The following is a 24,801-nucleotide window of genomic DNA, read 5'->3' on the forward strand; positions in this document are numbered from 1 at the left end:
AGGACTTGGTGACACCTTGTTGGTTTTTCTGCTCTGTGGCCTCATTCTCCAGCCCTGAAGCCGTCTCTCAGACTCTAGGATTTGCTCTGAAGATGACATACATATACATTCTTTCTGAAAGAAAAAAAAAGACATGAACCTCCACTCTTCCTACTTTAACTAAAAGAATAACTAGTCTTTTAAAAGAAAATAAAAAATCAAAGAAAGGTATATAAATACCAACAAGACCTTTTCTCCCCTAGTAGAAACAATTTCAGAGGTATCCTATATTTTTCCCTCATTTCTCCTCCAGGTAATTTGCATTATATAACATGGTCTTTTTTTCTTTTCAGCTAAGACATAGACAAGGTATTAAAGAGGGGAAATACATACATACATATATATATATATATGTATATATATATATATATATGTATGTATATACCTTTAGGGAAATTGATTGTATTTTGTTGGTTCTGTTTTGCAAAGGGATTACTAAACCACTGTCAGTAACCTTTGAAAGGTCATGGAAAATTGGAAATGTATTATAGAATTAGGGAAGGGAAAATGTCATGACTCCCCACCCACCCACCCCCAAAAAAAGGTGAGGAATGGGATTGTTCAGGAAATGGAGTATACAAACTATAGATTAATGAACCTAACCTGGATTCCTAGGAAAATTCTAAAACTTCTCACTAAAAGAGTGGTTAGTTCTAGAAGAGGAAGTTAGTGAATACAAAGAAAAAGCATTGCATTACTTCATCAAAAATGTTATTCCAGGCAAACTTCATTTTCTTTCTCTCGCCAGCTCCCTCCAATACTCTTACCTTCTGTTTTAGAATTGATGCTAAGTATCAGTTATAAAGCAAAAGAGGGGTAAGTAAGGGCCATATAGCTAGGAAATGACTAAGGTCAGATTTAAACCCATGATCTCCCATTTCCAGACCTGCCTGACTATCCACCAAGTCACCTAGCTGCCCCATAATTTTCTTTTTTTGATAATGTGGAAGAAGCATGAAGGAAGAGAGGATTTACAAGACAAGCATGCAAAACAAAGTAAAGGACCTCAGCTGTCAATCAAAGTGAACATTCCAAAATAGAATGTTCCCAGGAAAGTCAGTTGGAGACAGAGGGAATGAACTGAGTGATGGGGGGGGGGGGGTTCTGACAGAGTGGTAGAGAAGAAGCTGGGATTTCTAGCTTTGAACTATTTCTCTTGGTTTTGGAGAGAGTCTTCCTTGGCTTCTGGCTGAAGGGGGAAGAAGCTGAGAACTGATCCTTGTTAGCTTCTGTCCCAGGCTGAAGGACCCTTGGGGGGGGCTTCTGGAGTTAGGCTAAGAAGAAATTAATTTTTGTTGGTGACTTAATGTGGTGAAGAAAATATTTTTATGTCTCTGAGATTTTAGTTTGAAGAAAGAAGAAAAATATTTGTCTTCCAAACTCTCTGACTGTCCCTGAGTCACAGTTGTGACAGGACTGATATTTCCCAAAATCCTCCTATCCTTCATTATAGATTAGGGAAACCTTCATCCCTCTCACCTCATCTTACCTCAGTTCTCCATCCCGTTGTTCCCAATAAATCCCCTTACTTGAGAAAAGAAGAGTAAAGAATATTTTTCTGAAATCTCATAGTTCCCTGAGTTACTTGTGGCTGACTAAGACCTGGGGAGGGGAAAGGGAGGCAGAAGGGCATGGGTGGAAACTGGGAAGTGAAGGGAGGAGGAGGGTAGGAAATATCTTGATCTATTAGCCATCAATAGTGATCAATAGACAACCCCAGAATATCTGTCTCTAGTAGTATTTCTTTATCTCTTGAAGTACCTCTATCTCCATTATAACTAGGCACCTTCAGGTTCCCCTAGTATCTCTCTAGTCAGCCAGAGTAAACCATTTACAACAACTAGAAATATATCCTCAGATTTCTAATAAATTTCTAATCCTATTTCTAATACAATAGTTACTAGCTTGATAAATCTGAGGGTTGCTGTGGATTATTTGCCTCCACTTTAGCACAATGTAAGACTGACATGCTTTTCTTGTAGAAAAGAGACACACACAACTAGACACTAGTGCAGTTAGGTTTCATAAGAATTGGTTATATGTTTAGACTCCACAAGTAGTTAAATTATTCAGTGTTAACTTGGAAGAGGTTCTCTAGTGAGTGCCCCAGAAACCTTTGCTTAGCCCTGTCCTCTAGAACATTTTTGTCAGTTGTTTGGACAGAGGCATAGGTGCTATGCTTATTAAATGGGCCTAAAAGATAGAGATAGAAGACAACATGTTTTGAAATGGCACAAAACTGAGAAAAATATTTTTAACACAATTGATAACTAAAATGAGATTTCAAAAGATCTGGACCGATCTTTGTTTAGTTCCCCCATTCCTCAGTGAAGTGGGGGTAAGTGGGAGAAAGAATTATGCTTATGAATTCAAATGTAAATTTTAAATCATGGCACAAAAGCAATCTTGAAATACTAGAACAATGGACTGAATAACATCCAGCCAACAAGCATTTTTTTAAAGTGTTTAGTGTGCCAGGAACTGTACTTACAAATTAAAGAAGTGATCCCTGCCCCTAGAGCTTACATTTTAATGGAAGAACTGATATGCAAATGAATAGATGCATAGAAAGTATAAAGTAGATGGAAGGTACCCTTAGAGAATGCCCTCAATTATAATAAGGAAATTAGGAAAGAAGAAAGTTATGGGGGAGAAGATAATGAGTGCAATTTTGGACACTTTATTTTAAGATGTCAATGGAAAATCCATTATAAGATTTCAAATAGGTAGTTGAAAACAAGAGAGAGGAGGTCAATAGAGAAGTTAGGGCTTGATTAATAGATCAGAGAATCATCTGCATGAAGATTATAATTGAATACAGAGACATACAATGTATATGTGGGTTTTAGGAAACCACCCATCACAAGAAATGTATAACATACAAAGGAGCCACAAAAAAAAGATATAGAACTATAAAACCATCATTTGACATTCATGCCCATGACATTCAATCAATTTTAATGGAAGCCAAAGACTTGAGATTACCCCCAACTTAAGGAACTGCCAAGCCTGAAAATTTCCATTTTCCAGATCTCTAATCTCTGAACTATGCTCAAAAAAGGAAGGAAAAGTCAAAAGAAAGCTGCAAAAAAATGTATAGAACTAAGGTTATAATGAAGAAAATTTATTCTAGAGGAAAAAATGAATTTAGTAACAATTAAAGCTACCTCAAAGCAGACGGGGTTTAGTTGGGAGGTAGTGATTTTCCCGCTCTCCCCATCAGAGGTGTTCATGTACCATCTAGAGAACACTTGGTTGGCATGTTGGAAAGGGACTTCTTATTCATGGATTAAATGACAACTAAAGTTCCTCCCAAATCTCACATTCTGTGAAAGAAAATTTATTCTGAATTCTTCTGCCAGTTTGCAAATCATCTCTTCCCTTTCAAGGAGCTATACATACATGTAAATTTTTACATATGCACCATATATATGCATACATGTGTACCTACATGTGTGGGAGGACAGATAGATGGTACAATGGAGAAAGAACTGAACCTGGAGTCAAGACTTGAGTTTAAATTCAGCTTCAAACACTTACTAGCTTTGTGACTGTGGGCATATCACTTTGCTTCTATTTGTGTCTGCTTCCTCAAGGGTAAAATGGAAATGATAATAGCATCTGTTTCAGGATAGCTGTGAGGAATGAATAAGATAATATTTGCACAATCCCTGGTACATAACAGGTACTTATTTAATACTCCTTCCTTTATTCCTTTTTTCCTTCTTATATACAAATTGCTGTTAATGGTGTTGCTACAAGTTGGTATATATTTGTCCAAAAAGACTGATGTGAATTGTATCCTTTTATTCACTACAATAATTCAGTTTTTATTATTATATTTATTTATAATATATAATTTATTATTATATTAATACTATTACAGTTTTTCTCTCTACCTCAGCATTACTGTCATTTCATGCGAGCCTTCACTTGTTCCAGATTGTGACATCCCATTGATGTTCCACACAAAATCTTAAGAATTAAAAGGGGCTTTAGAGATCACCACTGTCTCCAGGGTAGTCCTTTCTACAGTGACTCATTCATGGCCGCCTAGCCTCTAATGACAGGGAAGGGGAACTCACTGCTTCTTGAGGCAAGAGTCTTTCATGGTTCAACAACCTCTATTGATAGAAAAATTTTCCTTATGTTGAGCTCACCTCTGCATCTTCATTAATCCTTTTTGGTGCCGCCCACCCCCGGCATGATACAAGTATAATAGCTAAATAGAAAATGTTTATTGAGTTAAATTTCTACTTCTGCCACTTGATATTAGTTCTACCTTGTAGAGTAATACAGAACAGAAAGAAGCAAGTGTTACTACTGTTGAAAGTGCTCAGAGGGGGCAACTACGTGGCTTATTGGTCAGAGAGCCAGGCCTAGAAAAGGAAGGTCCTGGGTTCAAATATGACCTCAGACACTTCCCAGCTGTGTGACCCTGTGCAAATCACTTAACTCCCATTTCCTAGCCCTTAACACTCTTCTGCCTTAGAACCAATACATAGTTATTGATTCTAAGACAGAAAGTAAGGGTTTGGAAAAAAAGAAAGTTTGAGAACTTTGGGGTCAGAGCACCTGGGTTTGGATCTATGTTCTGCCATTTACTTCCCACCGTAACCTTAGGCAAAGTTAGTTTTACTGTCCTAATTTCAAATTCTTCATCTGTAAAATGAGAAAGTCAAATCTCAAAGGTCTCTTGCAGATCTAAATCCATGCTAATAATTAGCTCTCTATTTCTCCTTCTCTAGAATAGCCTTTTAAATGTTTAAAGTGACCCCTGTATCACTATCTTCTATTATCTTTTCAACTTAAATAACGACCCTCCATTTTAGACCATCGGATTTACTCACAGATACTGAGTAGCCAACCTGGGACTCAAAAGTACGTCCTTAGAATTCTAATCTGGCATTCTTGCTCTTATGCTTTCCTTTTCCAAGTAAGTATCAGCAGTGCATTAAACTGCCATGTCACATGGTTTCTTTTAATATATTTGTTAAATGTGCTTATCAATATTTCAAAGGATTTAAGGTACAGCTTTCTTACTTTCAAGTAAGTATAATAACTCAAACTAATAACTCATCTAGAACTGTCTAGGCCTCCACTATAGAAAAACGATTAGTGATTAGCATAGCAGGAGCTATATTTAGATAAACAAAAAAGTTTGAAATACTTAAAAATATATTCTTTAAATGGATTAAAAGTCATTCCTGGCTCCTTTGTTTTAGTCTCCCCATTCTTCATAGAATGAAAAGGTAACTTCAAGCTCACTCCTGGTGGAATTAGCACAGATCTCATTGGGCATTCCAAATTAGCAAGCTTTTTACTATACTAACAATGAAAACATAATTTTTATTTATTTTTTAAAAATTTTTTCCATGGTTACCTGACTCATTTTCTCTCCCTCCCTTCTTCCCTCTCGCCTCCCAGAGCTGACAAGCAATTCCACTGGGTTATACATGAATTATCACTCAGTACCTATTTCCATAGTATTTATTTTTGTAATAGAGTACTCAAAATCAAAACCCCAAATCGTGTACCCACCCAATAAGTGATAAATCATATGTTTTTCTTCTTAATTTCTAATCCCATAGTTCTTTCTCTTGATATGAATAGCATTCTTTCTCATAAATCCCTTGGGATTGTCCTGGATTATTGCATTGTTACTAGTCGATTACATTTGATCATTCCACAATGCTTCACTTTCTGTGTACAATGTTCTCTTAGTTCTGCTTATTTCACTCCATATCAGTTCATGGAAGTCTTTCCAGTTCACATAGAAATCAAGCAGTTCATCATTCCTTATAGCACAATAGAATTCCTTCACCACCATATACCACAATTTGTTCAGCCATTCCCCAATCGAGGGATACCCCCTCTTTGAAAACATAATTTTTAGAGAAAGGTAATGACACTGAATCTTTCTTAATGATAAAAAGGTTTTATTTTCTATAACTAAGCATTCTTTCCATTTTTAAAGAAATAAAGTACCGCAAAAGTACCTCTTTTAAATGTTTCCAGAGAAAAGCTAATCAGTAGAAATATTTTACATCATGCAGTCCTTGATTCATTAGTAATTTCAGACTGTTAGAAATCACATTAATCTTTATCACAAAAGAAAAATAAATTGGAAGCAGACTAAGTGGAAATGAAGTAATCAACAGAATTTTAGTAGCATGAATGAAAATAATTATTCAATAGATGTGAAAACTGTTATTTAAGAGATCCATTAAGGATAATGCAAACTGCTATAGGAATTAAATGCAATTATTATGTTGCCTTAGCCATGTTGTAATTAGCTATGGAAGTACTTCTGTTGCAAGCTCAGACTTTTTCTGGTAGCTTTAGATTTAATTATCCAAACTTGCTTTGGGTCAAGAATATGATTCACTTAAAAAAAAACTTTGAATAAAGAAAAATTTTTTAAAATTCAAAGCTAAAGACTGAAAAACATGGCATTCAACTCTTTGCTTCAAAGTCAGTGTGTGCATAGAATGTTGGACCTAGAGGCACGATAAACTGAGTGCAAATCCTACTTCAGTCACTTTCTTAATTAAAATCTCCTGTCTCCTTGTCTGTAAAGTGAGATAATTATAATACCTACCATCAAAATGAGATCAAATGAGATAACTTTTATAAAGTACTTTGCAAGTCTTTAAAAAAGTCAACATAGATGCTGATAATATAGGTAGCACAAATATTATTATTCCTAGTTTATATATATATATGGAGCCTGAAGCTCAAAAAGTAAATGACTAGTCTAGGGTTACACAGCTAGTCAGAACCAGGATCAAAACCCAATTCTCTTTATAACTCTTAAATCCGATGGTTTTTTCCTCAATAGCCCCTCTCTGATCTTATCAGTATGAATACTATACTCCCCCTGGTGGTGCAAATATCAACCCATATTTTTGCTTTCTGTAATTAGTTGTACATCTGATTTCTGGCTAATCAGTCAAACTACAAGCATTTATTAAGTACCTCCTATATAGTTAAAAGGGAAAAAATGAAACAGCCCTTGACCTCAAGAAGTTTATATTCTGTAGGTTGGGAAAACATATCCAAATAAAAATATATACCAAATAATTACAAGATATTTTTATGATTGTTATTCAATCATTTCAGTCATGTCTGAGTATTACCCCATTTGGGGTGTTCTTGGCCTAGATTCCAAAATGTTTTGCCATTTCCTCCTCTAGGTCATTTTACAGATGTGGGACTGAGACAAACAGGGTTTAGTGACTTAGGTAGGATCACACAGCTAGGAAGTGTCTGAGTCTGAATTTTCCTGACTCCAAGCTCACTATTCCATTCACTGTGCCACCTAGCCACTCAATCTTTTTGAGGGGGTCATAAAGTCCTCTTATTTCTTCTCAGGGTTGGGGAAGAAAAGAGGTCAGAAAAGAGCTCATGTAGAAAGTAGTATTTGAGCTGAGCTTTGAAGAAAACTAGGGATTCCAGTAGGTAGAAGTAAAGAGATTTGCATTCCAGGCATTCAGGACAGCCTGTGCAAATGCCCAAGATGGAATGTTGTTCATGTGAAACAGCAAGAAGGTTAATTTGATGGGAATAAACTAGAGCATATGAAGGAGAGTAAAGTGGAACAAACCTCATAAAGCATTGGGCTTTGTATTTGATCTTAGAGGTAATGGAAACCATTAAAGTTCATGGAATAATGGAGTGGCTTAGTCAAACCTGTGGTTTAAGAATATCATTTTGGCAGCACTATGGAGGATGAATTTGGAGAGGGGAGAAACATGAATGAAGGAGATCATTCATAGGAGAATGTTTGAGTGGTCCAGGCAAGAAGTATTATCAGTTGAAGACTCTGAATATCAAAAAGGGAAAGAAGTAAGAGATGATATTGTAGCAGAATTGGATTTCTGGGGTGAAGTCAAGTAGGAAGTCAAGAATGTCTCCATGGTTGTTAATTGGAGTGACTGAAAGCTTGTTGGTACTCTCAGCAGAAATAGGAATGTTAAAAAGAAAGTAGTTTTGTAAAGGGGAAAAATATTTTTGTTTGTGTCATGTTGAGTTAGAGTTTCTTCCAGGACTGTTAGTTTAATTTGCCCTTCAGGTAATTGGTGACACAGAACTAGAACTTAGGAAAGACATTAGGGCTGCATGTATAAATCTGAGAATCTGTGTAGGGATGATCTTTGAACCCATGGGAACTAATGAGGTTCCTATGGAAAAAAGTATATAAAAAGGAGAGGTGAGGGCCCTGGACTGACCTCTGGGGTACATTCACAATTAGGGAATGTAATGTGAATGATAACCCAGCAAAGAAAACCAAGTTAAGATTTAGAAGAGCTATTATACTTTTGGTACATAAATGTCAGCTATTGTTATTGGTTATTATTATCCTTTTCCGGCTTTTTGTGGTCATTCACAAGAAAGCAATTATGATTCAAGACACAATATGTTTCTTATCTGTCTCAAAATATACAAAATGTGGATAACCACACACATACACAAATCTTTATTCTCAAGACTTTCCATAAACACAATATTTAGTCATTCTTGTTCCTTCTCCCCACTTCTCCCAAACCCAAACACATTGGTAATCTTTACTGATGACATCAGAAAGTGGCCTAGAATGTGAATTGTGTGGTCAGCTTATGTTTATGAGGGAGTTGTGCCTTTATATTTCCAAGCATTTCTATAAGCAAAGTAATCAGTGTTTCAGAATTATCCCTTAAGGGACTTTTATTATTAATGTGTTGAGTGTTTTTAGATAATATTAAGATATTGAAATACATATTTTTAAATAGATAGCAGCTGAGTACTAGACCTAGAGTTAGGAAGCCTTGATTTGAAATTCCTTAGATATTTCCTAGCTCTACAACCCTGGACAAATTACTTAAAATATGCATCAGTTTTCTCCTCTGTTTAAAAAAGGGGGTGGAGGATCATAAAAGTACCTACCCTGCAGGGTTGTAAGAAACATATGAATGGTATTTATAAAACATTTTGTAAATCTCAAGGCACTGAGTGAGGGGCGACTAGGTGACCCAATGGATAGAAAGCTAGGTTTGGAGACTAGTGGTCTTAGTTTTAAATCTAGCCTTAGACATTTCCTGGCTGTGTGACCCTGGGTAAGTCACTTAACCCTCATTACCTAGCCCTTACTGCTCTTCTGCCTTGGAACTAATATTAAGTATCAATTCTAAAACAAAAGGTAAGAATTTAAAAAAAACAGCCTTAAGGCATTGTGTAAATGCTAGTTATTATTAGTTATTAGTAACTAAGTAACTAGTGCCACAAAAAAAGGCAAAAAAATGAATCATTATAGTATTATTGTGTGGGTATGTTATATATATATATGGGGGGAGAGAGAGAGAGAGAGAGAGAGAGAGAGAGAGAGAGAGGTAGCTATAGCTCAGTGGTTAAGCATACTGTTCCTGGAGTCAGAAAGCTCTATTTGAATTCAACCTTAGACATTTCCTAGCTATGTGACCCTGAGAAAGTCACATAAGCTCTTATTGCTTGACAAAAAGAATTCACTGGATCCACTAGAGAAGGAAATGGAAAACCACTCTAGGATCCTTGCCCAGAAAACCCCTGGTCCATGGAGTTACGTAGAGACAGACACATGTGATTGAACAGCTGGAGAGAGAGAATGCACTCACGTGCGCACGTGTATGTGTGTGTAATGTCTCCAGTAAAATTCAGGAAACCAAGGAAAGTAGGAGAGTTTTGAAACTAATGTTTTGAATTTCTATTGAAACACTAGCTTAAGCTAATAGAGATTGGTGGTTTTGTGGACAATTCTCATTTTTCTATTCTGTGCATATGTAAAAATTTGTTGATTTTTTGGTGAAGTTCAGAATAACAAAAAATAAAAATTTAAATTAAAGGGTATTTAGAAGAGAAAAGCACTTGAATTCATTGAACCCCTGTAAAGGGAGCAGTTGATGATAAGTGGGCATGCATAGTCCTACTGGTTTTTTCTTGGATGTTTTTTCCTAATTACTTCACAATATAGCCCACTCTATTGTTATAAACAGTTGTATTTAGAAAGTCTTTGCATGTATCGATTAAGTGAATCCTCCTTGCTAACTTCTAACCACTATTTTTGATTTCTTATCAACACAGAAATCTACTCCTAAGTACTTAAGGCAGGAGTCAATGTTTCCCTTTCTTTAGATTCCTCATCTCCTTTTGAAGGTTCTATGTTTTATCTGTGACAATCTCATGGGTAATCAATTGTGATAGACTTAGACAGGTGTATTTTGTAACTATTTCCCCAGCAAAAAGAACAAGTTGTTTCACTCTAGATATTGGGTCTGGGTACTACCTAAGTGCTTTGTTAGCCATAATTTTTTTTACATTACCAGACATGTAGTTCTGGGAGGTGAATGACAGAAAGATGCCATTGACATAGAATATTTTATACTCATAGCGCACTCTCCATGGTGACCAATAAACAAATAAATAAATAAACAAACAAATAAATGAATGAATGAATGAATAAACAAATAAATAAATAAATAAATGAATGAATGAATAAATGAATAAATAAATAAGGCAAAAAAACCAACTGGAAACAAAAAAGGTTTCCATTCATTGAGATAGCTGATTAAATAGTCATATGAATATTGTTTTTGTTTAGTTGATTCAGTCATGAGCAACTCTTCATGACCTCTTTTGGGGTTTTCTTGGCAAAGATACTGGAGTGGTTTGCCATTTCCTTCTCCAGCTCATTTTCAAGATGAAAAAATTGAAGCAAAAATGATTTCCTCAGAGTTCCATAGCTACAAAGTGTCTAAAGTCAGATTTCAATTCATTTCTTTCTGACTCTAGGCCTGATTCTTTATCCACTGTACATCTACCTCCCATCAATAAAAGGCAAAACTTCCTCTATCATAGCCTAGGATCCCTGGGAAAGAGCCCAGGTTCCAGTGAGAAATAGGTGAAGAGGAAGACCAGCATGCAGGCAGCATGGTTTTTGAAAGTCTGGGCAGTGATCATAAAAAGAGACATCCACTCCCATGTCTAGGCAGTTATCTCCCATGATTACCAATACTCTCCTACAGAAGGACAAAGGATGTGAAGAATGATTATTTTCCCCCATTATCCATGGTCTAGTGAGTTGAGGTCCTCCTGACCATCTGAGTTCTCCTGGAACACTTTTTTGGTTAGAAGTGAGACTCCCTAATATTAAGCCATATATTAGATATTTAGTAAAAGTTAAATTGAATTATTCTCTTCTCTTTAAAAAAAATAAAAACAGTATGAGTAAGCAGTCTGCTTTACCACCTTGTTAATAGCCCTTAAATTTTATTGCCTCACACTCACAGTATGTGATGCCTAAATGAAGTTTGTTCTACAGTTGCCATAAATCCTGGGAGTTGTCAACATGAGACAAACCATGAAAATAAAATGGTAGTTAGTGGTCCTAACCCACTCGAACTTAAGACAGACTCTCCACTCTATTCCCCACAATTTTCTCAATGTCAACTCCTTACCTCATTCCCTTCCTTTCTTTAGCCATAGTTCTTTGCTTTGCTTTTTGCCTGAAATAAAGAGAAAAACTTTCTGCTTTGAGGGATAGACTCTGGAGGTCATATGGGACCACTCCTTCTTCTACAAGCAAATGAGATGTTCTGCATATATTTCAATTTTCTGAGAGCCCCTAGGCTTCCAGCCAAAGAGCAGACCAGACCTGAAAGCTGTTCCCCCTCCCCTCCTGCTTCCCATTTCAGACTCGTTCTCTTAAAATTTATTCTAGGACAGACAATATTCAGAAATCTGTTGTCTTTGGCAGGCTTTAGGGAGTACTAAAGCATTTTCTTCTTGATTAAAACACTGGCTTGAATATTTCTATCATGGTATATAGTCTGTTTAATATACAGAGGGCAAGAAGGTGATATGACTAACACCTGGATGATTTTACTATGTTATTGTTTTGAGAAACTGGATTTATTTCAGAAATCTGTGATTTTGTCATTATGGGTCTTTCTTCTACCAACACAGATGGCAAACCCTCTGTAACTTAGGGAATAGTCTTTGAGGGCTGCTAGGACTGGAAAGGTCATTTTTCAGAGGCCAGTCTGTCACTCAGAACTTAGCACAAGGCCAGGCCTGAGAGAGCAGAAGTACAGCCTAAAACCTGGCCCATTTCAGAGTCTTTCCAGCTTGGTTTAGGATGTACCAGAGCTCCGGTTCCCATGGCAAAAGATTCAAATCCCAATGTCACCACTCCACCATAGGGAGGGATGGACTAGAGCTCTGGTGATGGAAAAAAAAAATTACTGATTATATGTAGTCTTAGGACAAAAGTGTAGAACTGTTACTCTGTATTGGTAACAATTTCTTCATTGCGTTCCCCCTACCCTGATGAAATCACAAATCTCAGACCCCCTCCCCTCAAGACACACAATATTGTATTTGAGTATTATCTAAAGGACATAAATATGTTTGGGCACATGTGTGTATATTTACCTCAATAATAGTTATAACTTGGCAAACTAATAATATAGAACTATCTATAATATACATCACTCTTCTATGAGATCTAATTGGGAAGAACGATTTCTGTTGTGACACACCACATTTTCACTGTGTAGATAGATAGATAAATAGATAGATAGATAGATAGATAGATAGATAGATAGATAGATAGATAGATAGATAGATAGATAGATAGTTACAGGATACAGATACACAGATAGGATATAAATATCTCACTCCACATAATAATCATGCATATTCTAGTGAATTCTTCATTATCATACTATCAGACATTAAGCATTAATAAGGCAACTATTTTTTTTTTTGCCTTAGCCTGGTGTTAAGTACAAAAAAATAACCTCTAAAGTACTTAAGCACTTGAAAAGATCTGTGATTTTACCTTCAACACAATTTGTAGCTCTTCTGAAAATTAGTAGGTCTTAAAGTTACTGTTGCAAATATTTTCCAAACCTTTCCATGATAATTTAAGCTTGACCTTGAAAAATAAATGTTGCCAAGCCCATACTAACGAGTTATATTTGAATAGAATGTAGTCAGATGTAGGTTGTATCAAGTAAGTTGATATTTCTGGAGGATTCTTTAATATTTCTATGGAATGTTTAGGAGGTCAGAGGGGCAGAATTTCCACAAGTACCTAAGGTGAGGCTTTTGGGATTACAAAGGACGCACTTTTGGGTTTAAAGCTCAAGTAGTTAATTGGCATTTTCCTCTCAGATATTCCTTGAGGATCTGAGATATAGCTGGTTAGGAATAATATCTGGTAGCTGAATATTACTGAAGAAGATTCAAACTGAGTGAGTGGGACTCTGCTTCCCTGATTCTATTCAGCAGGGGGCAGAAAAGGGCAACTTGGGTCTATGAGCCTGCAGTGACTGTTTTTATGTCACAGCTGGATTTTGGAAACTGAGAGAGATAGAGAAATCTTAACTGAACTTTAAAGATATAAGGAATTTTATAATTATTGTAGAGTATATAGATAGAAAATATATTTTAAATAGATTAAGGAGCTTAGAGTGGGCCTGGTTTCAGGCAGAAGATTCTTCTTGTGAAGTTTTAGTTTTGAAGTTTGGGATCCAATTAGAGTTTATTAGATTTATTAGATATATTATATATGTGTGTGTGTGTGTGTGTGTGTGTGTGTGTGTGTATAAAACATAAAAATATATTTCATACTTTCCTTTTCATCCTTCATTTCCTTTCCCTTTATTCTTATAGTTTCAAATAAACAGGGTTTTTATATATCAGTCTCCAGTTGACTTTTATCAACTGCAAGTTCAGACATTACTCCAACAGGGAACAACCAGATATCTGTAACCTGATAACCTACCAATACAATTCATTATCAACCAATACAAAATCAATACTAGGGTGATATTCCCCATTACAGTACCCAAAGAGTTTCACACTTGGGAGAATCTCTTGAAGTTTCCACTCTTCAGGCATCACTATCTAGAACTTAATGTCAACTCTATGCATAGTTTATTTAAAAAACGAATTTTGGGGGATGCAGGTTTTTATCCAGCAGATCATGTATAATAGCCACTGAATTACTGAAGTGGAAATTAATATAGAAAACACTTTTACTTTTTTTTTTCTTTCTTGGATGTTTATTTGTTCAGATGCCAACTTGTATTCATCCTTTTTGTATCCTACATTATACTTATCAGGTTAGAAGTGCCAGCTTATTCTTGTTTTCTTTAAGCTGTGTTTCCCACAGTCTTGTGAATGGGGAATTTATCGATTTATTGGTTTTTATAGAGATTTAATTTGAAGGCAATCAGCCTTGAATACATACATACATACATACATATGTCATCTAAAAAGTAGTCATCTAGTAATTAAATATCCAAGAACACCAAAAGATGCCAGTGTACCTGAGAAAGAATAATTTCCTTATTAAAATTCACTGATTTTCTGTGTGACTTGCACATAGTTGTCTGAGGTCAGAGTTGAACCCAGGACCTCCATCTCCAGGCCTGGTTCTCAGTCCATCGAGTCACCTATCTGCCCCTCCATTTCATTTCTTTATAAGCACTTGGCTTAAATGTAGCAGGTCTTAATCCCCTCCCCCCCTCAAATATTGCTCTTCCTTCTTATTTCAATCCACATAATATTCTATTTGCAGGTGTGGTTCCAATAATTTCTTATGTGTCTTCATTAGTAACTAGTTCTGTTGCATTTGGCAAGTCATTTACCCTCCCTCAAATTCTAGTGCCATCATCTGTGAAGGCCTGCCTTTGACCATTCTGGCTATGGAATATTGGGCAGTTCTCCATGCTCTCTGGGCAACTCTCTAAGACTTTAAGTTTCAAAGAAGGGGCTGTTCTACATTAGGAAAGAGAATTTCCTCTGCCAATGAAGTCACAGGTCTCCTTTATCCCTGTTACTATTATTAAATTTACCTTTCGCAGTAAACACAAGATTTCCCTAGCAGTGTGGCATAAGATAGCAAGAACCTTCACTACTATTCCTGCCCCTTTATTTTTTATATAAATTTTATTTATATATTTATTTATTTTATATATGAAGACAGATGAACACATCGCCACTAGAGGGAGTAATTATTTTGGCTGCTTCCTCGTTGGCCAGATCACAATTTTTTTTTTTCCTTTTCCCAGCTAGACTCAGCTTCATATATTATGTGCTGGGAGCTTTTAGCCCTGGGATGTATCCTGCAAATATACTTTTGTGGGATCACGAGTAAAGGTGTGGAAAATATATCATTCTCCTACTGCAAAGCTACTTTTTAGAATGTCTTAAACTTGAGAATCAATGAATAGTAGAACTGAAAACTCAATATGTCAGAGCGTAAGATGTTAGAGATGAGGAAAAAACCAAAATCCTAGAACATACTCTTAGGACTAGAAGGAACTTTAGAGACTGGTAAAGCACAGAAAGGACCCTGGAATATAGAATTGGAAAGGACTGTGGGATATGAAACCATAGAGCTGGAAGGGATCTCAGAACAGATAATCTTAGAAATGGAAGGAGCCAAAGAATGTTAGAACTACAAAGAACTTTATTGTTTTACCTTTTTTTCCCTAACATTTTGAGTTCTACATTCTTTTCTGTCCCTTCTTCCCCTCCCCTCCCTGAGACAGTAAACAATTTAATGTTGGTTATACATGAGCTACCATACAAAACACATTTCCATATTTTTCATGTCACAGAAGAAGACACATTAAAAAAATGAAGAAATAATGTGGGAAATGGTCTGCTTTGATCTGCATTGACTGCATCACTTCTTTTTCTCTGGAGGTGGAGAGCATTTTTCATCATAAGTACTTACAAAGGACTTTATAATAGAATTTGAGCCAGAACATCAGTCTTTAGAGATCATCTTATACCATCTCTCTGTTTTTTCAGATGATGTCATCAGTTGATTAATATGTAGTTCTAGCCACCAGTAAAGTGGCCAATATAACAATTAGCATAATTCTAAAATTAACTTAAATAAAATAATTTCATTAAAAATAAGTAAATAAACTAACATGGCACTCTCCTTCTTTTCCCCTACAGCTCCAAGGTCTAAGCCACAATGTGATCTTCACCTTGGATTCCTTGTTAAAAGGAGACTTGAAAGGAGTCAAAGGAGTAAGTGTTCGAAGATATGATTTAACTCTCCTTTAAACTTCTGCTTTTCTAAGCTATCCATTACAGTTAGGAAAAATGTTTCTAGTGAATGAAATTCAAAACTGTGGGATTATCCTTAACTTCTCCATTACTCCTCCCACATATATAGTCAATTGCCAAATCTTGTCATTTATTTCTCTCAAATGTCATTTACATGCATTCCTTTTTCTCTGTCTGCCTACACAGCTACTTTACTAGTTCAACCCTTTATCACCTCTTGCCTATACTATATTAGTTTTCTAATTGGACTGTGTTCATCAATTCTCTCCCAACTCCATTCCAACATACCAAAGTGGTTTTTCTGAAGTGTTGACCTGATCCTATCACCTCCCTGCCCAGTAAATGCCTGTGACTCTCTATTACCCCCAAGGATCAAAGATTAAGTTCCCTATTTGACGTTTAATGGCCTTTACAACCTGACTTCTTTCCTACCTTCCAAGTCCTCTTACTTCTTTTACTCTCATCTTGTACTCAATGAACTGCCTTTGCACTATTCTCCCTGCTAGAAATGCTTTTCCTTTCTGTCTCTTCTGCTCAGCATCTCTGACTTCTTTCCAAGACTCAACTCAGATTCCTGCTTCTGTAGTCCCTGTGGGTTCACCTTTCCTCATTAGGAATGGGGGGATACTCTCCCCAATCCTTACTTCTCCTACCTTACCTTCCATTGACACTATATATATCTTGTATATATCTGGATATTCACATGTTGTCTTCTCCATTAGAATGTGAACTCCTCCAAGGACTGCTATTTTTTTTCCTTTCTTTCTGTCCCCATTGCTAGTACAGTGTCTGGCACAGAGTTATCACCTAACTGCTTGTTAATTGATTTTTAATAGTATACATTTTTAGTTTTGTAACCCTCAACAGAATTTATTTTTTAAGGTAGAATGCTGAAATTTATCATTTAAATAAAAATCCAGTGGCAGCAACAATCTGAATAGTTAGTTGCCAATAAAGAAGGAGAAAAGTTGACAATAAGGATGTTCAGAGAGGATTATAAAAGTCTTGGACTAAGAATAAATAGATTTGGCTTGTAGTTCTTGGTTGTATGCAGTTAGTCCACTATTAGTTGTATACCCTTTGTAAGCCTCAGTATTTGTGACTTTCAATAGGTCTAATAGTATCTCTTTAACTCTGTCACTCTCATGGAGTTCTTATAAAGATCAGATAAAGGTCATCTCCTTGCATGTATGTTTAAAAAGTATAAACTGCTTTTATAAATCTATATAAATTATTATAACTTTATGACCCCTATTTACAAATCATATTTTATCCTAAGTCAAAGGTGAATATAATTTCAAGTTCATTTTCTCTTTTCTAAGGACCTCAAAAAGCCATTTGACAAAGCTTGGAAAGATTACGAGACCAAATTGTAAGTATTTTTCACTTGGGCATCATATTCTTAGGAGGAAATAATTGTAAGTGGCAGACAACTTTAGACTTGAACTACTTTTTCTTGTTCATTATTAATCAGTGCTATGAATATCTTTGTTCTGTTTTATGTTAACTTAAGAAACTTGGTAAAGTCTTTTATGCCATTTATATTACATTGGACACACAACTGCCATCATTTTAAAGATGGAAATGACATTCTTTCTGCTAATGTGGTTGACATTTATGGACGAACAATGTATCTTACTGTGACTCAATGTTATTCATCCCAGCTTCTGTTAAGTGACCAAAAGAAAATAATTTGATGGTTATTTTGGGGTGAACATATACACCTGAGCATCTTACTCATCATGGAACAGGGCTCTATATCATAGCTACACAGTCTAAGACAATGCAGGCACACTCAATAAATTCTCAATATATACCAGATACTCAGGCATTTTGGACAACAAAGGTAAAAATCTTAGAACAGCTTCTAATCCTGGCTATAAATTCAGACAACTGCTAAGCTAAGAAGATAAAAATGTTTGTGTAGGCAGCAATAATAGCAGTATGAAAACAGATGCAAATAAAAAAACATGAAATGTTAAGAATTTAAACATTTTTGAGCTATTTTCAACATTATTTATGCAATAAGCTTTGGGGTGGGGGTTGTGTTTTAAGAATATTTTTGTGTTTTGATGGTTGCAGTTCCAAAGTAATCAAGAAGCAAAGGATTCTTCTAACATTTCTAAATAATGCAAACTAGTATGCAGTATGTCAGAAATAATACTCATTGTGAGATTTGTTCTGATCGATCAGCATCCAATTGTTCTATAATGCTAGTTGCTTAAAAAATAGGATGGGGAGAGAAAAGAGAATAAGTTGAGGGGGAGATAAAGGTGAACCACAAAAACCTTTATATTCCAGTTCTTGTTGAAATATTTTCTAAAATATCTGAGTCTGCTTCCTTTGTTATGGTATCATATAGTGAACATAATCTTTGATGGTTGTGGTTCTCATACTTACTGGTTATCATTGTGAAATATCAGTGTCATTAGCCAAGATGGAAGATGAAGCACATAAGGATTTAAGCATGTACTAACCATCAAATATGTCTTAGAAGTGGACTTTTAAAAAACATTTTTGCTTTCAACACATTTTCTCAATATTTGCCTCTTAAGAATTTAGTGCTAAGGGGAAAACAATCTGGTTAATTCAGGGGATTTAATTAAATCATGATTTTTTACAGGACGTTTTTAATAACAATAATAAGCTTCTTATTGACAAATAAGAGAATCCAAATGTTGGAGAGAAACATATTAAAGAGGAGTTTGGGAACAGTGTCAGGTAGTAGAAAGTGCATAAGATTAAGACTCTGAAGAACTTGGTTCTAATTTATATAAAAACAATATAAAGACAAAAACCGTGGAATACTTCAGAACTCTGATCAATGAAATGACAATCATGATGCCAGAGGACTGAGAAGGACCATATGCTACCCACCTCCTGACAGTGATGATGTATTCAAGATGCAGAATAAGACATAACATTTTTAGACATGGTACAGGGGAGGGGGGACTACTTTTGCTTGATTTTCCACATTTGTTAAAAGGCTTTTTTTTTTTTACTCTTAAACTGGGGAATGAGGTGGGAGAAAAAAATAAATACTTGTTCATTAATCCTGGCTTTACTGTATCCCTAGAAAAGGTCCTCCTATTCTTTTACTGTAGTTTAGTTTCCTCATTTTAAAAATGGGGTATAATGCTACCTTTTCAACCCCTATATGGTTGTTTTGAAGAAAATGGAAAAGCACATGAAACCCTTTTTGAGAATATTTTGAGAATATGAGTGGAAGATTAAATGTAAGATATTGTTTCTGATTGATTGGATGAGTGAATGGCTCTTGTTTGATTAGATGTTGCCTCAGAGCAATAGAATGGATGTTACTCAGCTATAAAAATGAAACAGTACCTATCTACCTCACACGTGGATAATAATCTCTTTTCACTCCTGCTACACATACCAATAGAGTAAGGCCCGAGGATGATTTATTTTTTGTGTTAGCATTGTTGTTGCTCTCAGAAGCAGACTGGTGCAATGTGTTTTGGAGTCAGAGAATCTGGTTTCAGGTCCTAGCTCTGCCACTTTTTTATTCATTTTCTGTAATGTCTAACTCATCATGACACCATTTGAGGTTTTCATGGCAGAGATACTAGAGGAATATGCCGTTTTCCTTCTTCAGCTATTTTACAAATGAGAAAACTGAGGCCAAGAAGATTAAGTGATTTGCCCAAGGTCACATAGCCAGTAATTTTTTTGTTCAGATTTGATCTCAAGTCTTCCTAACTCCAGTGCCTGGTGCTCTGTCCATTGTACCACCTACTTGCCCCTTTTCACTACTTTTAATAGCTGCCATTTTTGCTACCTATGTAATATTGGTGAAAATATTTTCTCTCTCATTTTTCTCAGCTTCAAAATGAGGGGAGTGAGATGAAGGAAACAAATATGACTAGATAACCTCTAAACTCCTTGCTAACTATTGATCTATGATCTCTCCATTCATAAGGATAATCAGTTAAGGCATTTTTATATGAGGCATTTTCATATTATAGTGAAGCCAAGAAGTTAGGCTCCTAAAGAAAATCAAACACATTTAAAAGGAGAGAAAACTGGCAACCAGAACATATCAATTCACATTTCTCTCATGCTTTCAGGAAGTGCTATTTATTAACTCTAAGGTGAGAGATACAAATATCCCTATGTTTACTTTTTAAATGTAGGATATGGAGGTCAAAAGTATTAAGCATCCTGACCCCTTCTATATGGAATGAAGAAGATCTGGATTTGAGTTTCATCTATGACACTTTCTACTTATGTTAATCTTCCTGAGTCATTTAATCTTTATGAGCTTTAATTTTCTCATTTGTAAAATGATGACAATAATAGCTAGAGTACTACTTGCCTCAATGGATTAAAGAAAATCATGAGTGAAAAGGGGTTTTTAGAGTGCTACATAATATTAATAATAATTATTATTGTTATTAGTATATTATATATTACAATATATCATATATTATATAATTAATAAATAATATGTTGTAATATTATATATTATATATAATAATAAAAACATAATAATGTTAATATTCTTAACAACAATAGCTAACATTTATATAGTGCCTACTCTGTGACAGGCACTGTGTTAAGTGGTTTACAGATATCTCATTTGGTTTTCACAATAACCTTGGGAAGTAAGTACTATTATACTTTATAGATGAGGAGACTGAGTCAGATAGTTAAGTGATTTAATTAGAGCCACACAGCTAATAAGGGTCTAAAGCTGAATTTGAACTCAGATCTTCCTATCTCCAGACCCAATGATATATTCACTGACCGAACCAAACCGAAGCTCTTTCTCTTCAGAACCAACATTCTTTTCCATGGAACCATGTTGCCTTTATTTCAGTTTTTGTATGATCCATACATGTGTCTTCATGACTAGGCTGGAAGTTCACCAAGATTATTTTCCTTGTTAATCTTTCTATCCTCCATAAAACTTAGTACCTTGTACACAGAAAGTGCTTAATAATTATCTATTTAATTGAGTTGAGATCTGCAATGACTGTTGGCTCAACTAAGCTCTTCTCACCCAGGGCCATACAGCTAGAAAATGTCTGTAGTCATATTTGAACCCAGAATATCCAGACTCCTCATCTGGCTTTTTAGCCACTGAGCCACCTACCTGCACCTGGTAGCATTCTTTTAATTTAAAACATTCTTTTAAAACCCCTGGTCTCATCTATTTTAATTTACTTTCAGTACAAAAATTGAAAAAGAAAAAAGAGAACATGCAAAACAGCATGGGATGATCCGCACAGAGATAACAGGAGCAGAGATAGCAGAAGAAATGGAAAAAGAAAGGCGGCTGTTTCAGCTCCAGATGTGTGAAGTAAGAAAACATTTTCTAACAAATAATTTGCCTAGAGAATTTTAATCAGTATCTTTTTCCTAATGCTAATCAGCAGGTTATTATTTCATTTAAAAATTTGTAGGGTACCTTCAATTCCTAGATAAAAAAGGACTATATTCTGGATATTTTATTCTTTCTTCTAGTTATTTTAGCACTGGATCATAGGATTTGCAACTGGAAGGGAACTTAGAGACAATAAAACATAGGTGATAGGTATTTGGGAGGTTTTTGAGTCCAGCCCTGTCATTTTACTGATAAAGAAACTGAGACTTCAGGAAGGGAGGTGATTTAGTGTCATAGATAATAAATACCAAACCTAGGATTCTGGATCCTGTAGTTAGCATGTGATACTGACAATTGTGAGAGAATCGTGGAACAGTGAGACAGAATGTGAGGCCCATGTTTGAGCTGAACTAATAGCTTTCTATGTGACTTTAGGCAAGCCCCATGGCCTCCCTGGATCTCAGTTTCTTTATTTGGGAAATGAGCAGGTTGTATTAAATGTTCCCTAAGGGTCTTTTAAACTCCAGATCCTATGAGTCAGCCTCCCCTGGAGTTCTGTTGAAATAAGGCATGGAGGCCAAAGCAGGAATATCATGGGATTCTTTTTCTCAGTCTTTAGGTCGAAGTCGGTCAGGATATCTTTAGAATGCTTAAAAATAAAAGCAAAAAGAAGAGTTAATTGGGTGAGAACCTGAATGCTGTTTGTTAAGCTGCTGAATGATTGTGGGAACAGGTAGGGTGGAGATGGGCACAGAGTGTGAAAGGTGAATGCTTAATTTTACTGTTTATGTGTTTTCTAAAATATTTCCAGTCATTTGTTGGCATGTTAATGTTGTTTTTAACCATGTGCCCAATTTGTGAAGAAAAGTAAAATATCCTTTTAAAATTCTGATTTTGTAAAATAAGAAAGGACATTTAAAAAGCATGCCCTGTTGTGTTATACAAGAAGAAAATGATCATTCTGGAATGTTTTTGCTGTGTTTGACCTTAACTTGTCAAATGAACTAATTTTAGTATTTTAGTATTATTCTTAAAATGCTAACAACTTAATCAGTTTCTTTGGTGTACCTTGATTCATTGCTATGCCAGCTTAAATGGAACTGAAAAACTGAGAAGATCATCAACTAGTTAACAGTGCCTCAAGTTGTATGGATTAAAAGCTGGTACTCTACCATTTGAACTCAAAAGAAGACATAGCCTGTAATTACCAACATCAAGTTCTGTTTTATTTCCACAGTATCTCATTAAAGTTAATGAAATCAAGACAAAAAAGGGTGTTGACCTACTCCAGAATCTTATAAAGTATTATCATGCACAATGCAAGTAAGTAGAATGCTCTCATCTTTTTTTAGTGTTCTAATTGAACCCAAATTTTTTTTCCTTGATTTTTGCTTTCTGCCTTCTTTGTGGTCATCAACACAATGATATCCTTTATTCTCCTTGGCCCCTTTGGAGAAAACTGGAGCCAATAAGTAGAATGGAGTCAGATTTGGAGTCCCTATAAAGAACTTTCTGGCAATTAAAGCTTAAAATCCCATGATCCTGTGAGGTACATCTGAAATTTCTGAACATTTCCTTTATAATTTTGCTGCAGATTTGTACCTACCATATTGGTCTGACCAAAGGACTTACTTTCCCCTAAAATCTTAGCTTGCATAATACCTAGTTATAGCCTATAATCATGGCCATAGTGCCTACAGGCAAGGATGTAACCACACTGACCTCTGCAACAGTCAAAACAATAACAACTACTTCCCTACTGACTCCAGGCACACACACATGCTAGACCTCCCTGTGGCTGGTGTGTTACAAGGTTAAGGAAGCAGAATCCTCCCTTGCTTATTCTTAAGGATTACTTGGGTCTCTGGCCAAAATCCCTTTAGAGATCAGGCTCTTATTATCAGGGACATTGACTTTCCCTCCTTCCTTTTTTCTGCTGCTTCCCTGAAGCCTTGAGGAATGAGAGGTAGGGGTGAATGGAGAAGACTATTTCCTTGAAGAGTTTATTTGACTCAGTACTTGGGCTCCCACATTTGCCACTTGGACATAGATGTCATGGAAGGAAAGGTTGAATGCCACATAGCAAGAAGTAGATAGGAAGGAAGGGGTAGAAGCTTCCATGGAGCAATGTGACTTACAAGAGAGCTGATTGATCCCTTTGGGGTTAGGGAAATGGCACATGGGAATGGTCCATCTGTGTTAGTCTACAATAGTTGTGAAAATGCCAATATCCTTCCACCTGATGTTATTTTTCTGAGCTCTCTTTAACTCTGTGTGTGTTTATGTGTGCTCTCATCTTTGTGTTACAGAATATCATATTTCCTATTTTAAAAAGTAATCAATCATTTATTAAGCATCTTGTTCAGTTGTTACTACCCTGTCTAATTCTAAGTGACCCCACTTGGGCTTTTCTTAGCAAAGGTACTGGAGTGGTTTGTCATTTCCTTCTCCAGTTCACTTTACAGATGAGTAAAATGAGGCAAACCGGGATTAAGTGACTAGCCCACTCAGCTAGTAAGTGGCTGAGCCCAGACTTTAACTCAAGAAGATGAGTCTCCCCGAATTCAGACCTAGCATTCCACCCACTGCACCATCTAGCCAGTCCTGACACATGATCAAATCCATCCTAATCCTATCCAGATAGACCTAATTAAAAACCATAGGAGAAAGAACTACTTACTATAGGGTTGAATAACTCCAGAAAGCAAAAGTAGAACAACTCAATTAACTTCTTTTGGGCTTTAGTAACCCTTATGTCTAGTATGGTATAAAGGGGAAAGTACAGGACATACAGTTAAGAGATATGTGTTCTGATCCCAGTTTCAGCCCTTAGTATCTGTGACCCTGGGTAGGTTGAGTGAGCCTCAATCTCCTTGTCTGTAAAATGGAGATAATAATATTTGCACCACCCGTCTTGTGGAACTCTTATGAAAATATTATTTTGTAAAGAAATGTAAACTTTATTATCCTACTTGTGTATACACACTTATGTATTATATATTGTAATTGTATTGAGGAAGAGTGGTAGAGTGCTGGGCCTGGAGTCAGGAAGACTGATTTCAAATCTGGCCTCAGATACTTACTAGTTGTGTGACCCTAGACAAGTTGCTTAACCTCGTATGCCTCATTTGCCTGATTTACAAAATAATCTGGAGCAAGTAATGACAAACCACTCTAGTATCTTTGTCAAGATGAAGTCACCACGAGTCAGGCACGACTGAAAAATGACTAAACAACGACAAAAATTGTATTGAAAGGTAACCTGATGGTGAAAAGAGTCCTGGTTATGGAATCAGAGAACCTGGGTT

General features: G+C 35.8%; 1 protein-coding gene across 4 annotated transcripts in view; it reads left to right on the plus strand.

Moving 5' to 3' along the window:
- Positions 1–24,801, plus strand: part of ASAP1 (ArfGAP with SH3 domain, ankyrin repeat and PH domain 1) — a 522,736-nt gene that overhangs the window by 371,869 nt on the left and 126,066 nt on the right. For all 4 annotated transcript variants that reach the window (XM_056823080.1, XM_056823081.1, XM_001381404.5 and 1 more), the window contains 4 exons: positions 16,033–16,107; positions 17,469–17,518; positions 21,340–21,469; positions 22,731–22,816. In XM_056823080.1, the coding sequence (XP_056679058.1) occupies positions 16,033–16,107; positions 17,469–17,518; positions 21,340–21,469; positions 22,731–22,816 (341 nt within the window). The remainder of the gene's footprint in view (positions 1–16,032; positions 16,108–17,468; positions 17,519–21,339; positions 21,470–22,730; positions 22,817–24,801) is intronic.

Source organism: Monodelphis domestica, chromosome 3, assembly GCF_027887165.1.
Source record: "Monodelphis domestica isolate mMonDom1 chromosome 3, mMonDom1.pri, whole genome shotgun sequence".
Lineage (NCBI taxonomy): Eukaryota > Metazoa > Chordata > Mammalia > Didelphimorphia > Didelphidae > Monodelphis > Monodelphis domestica.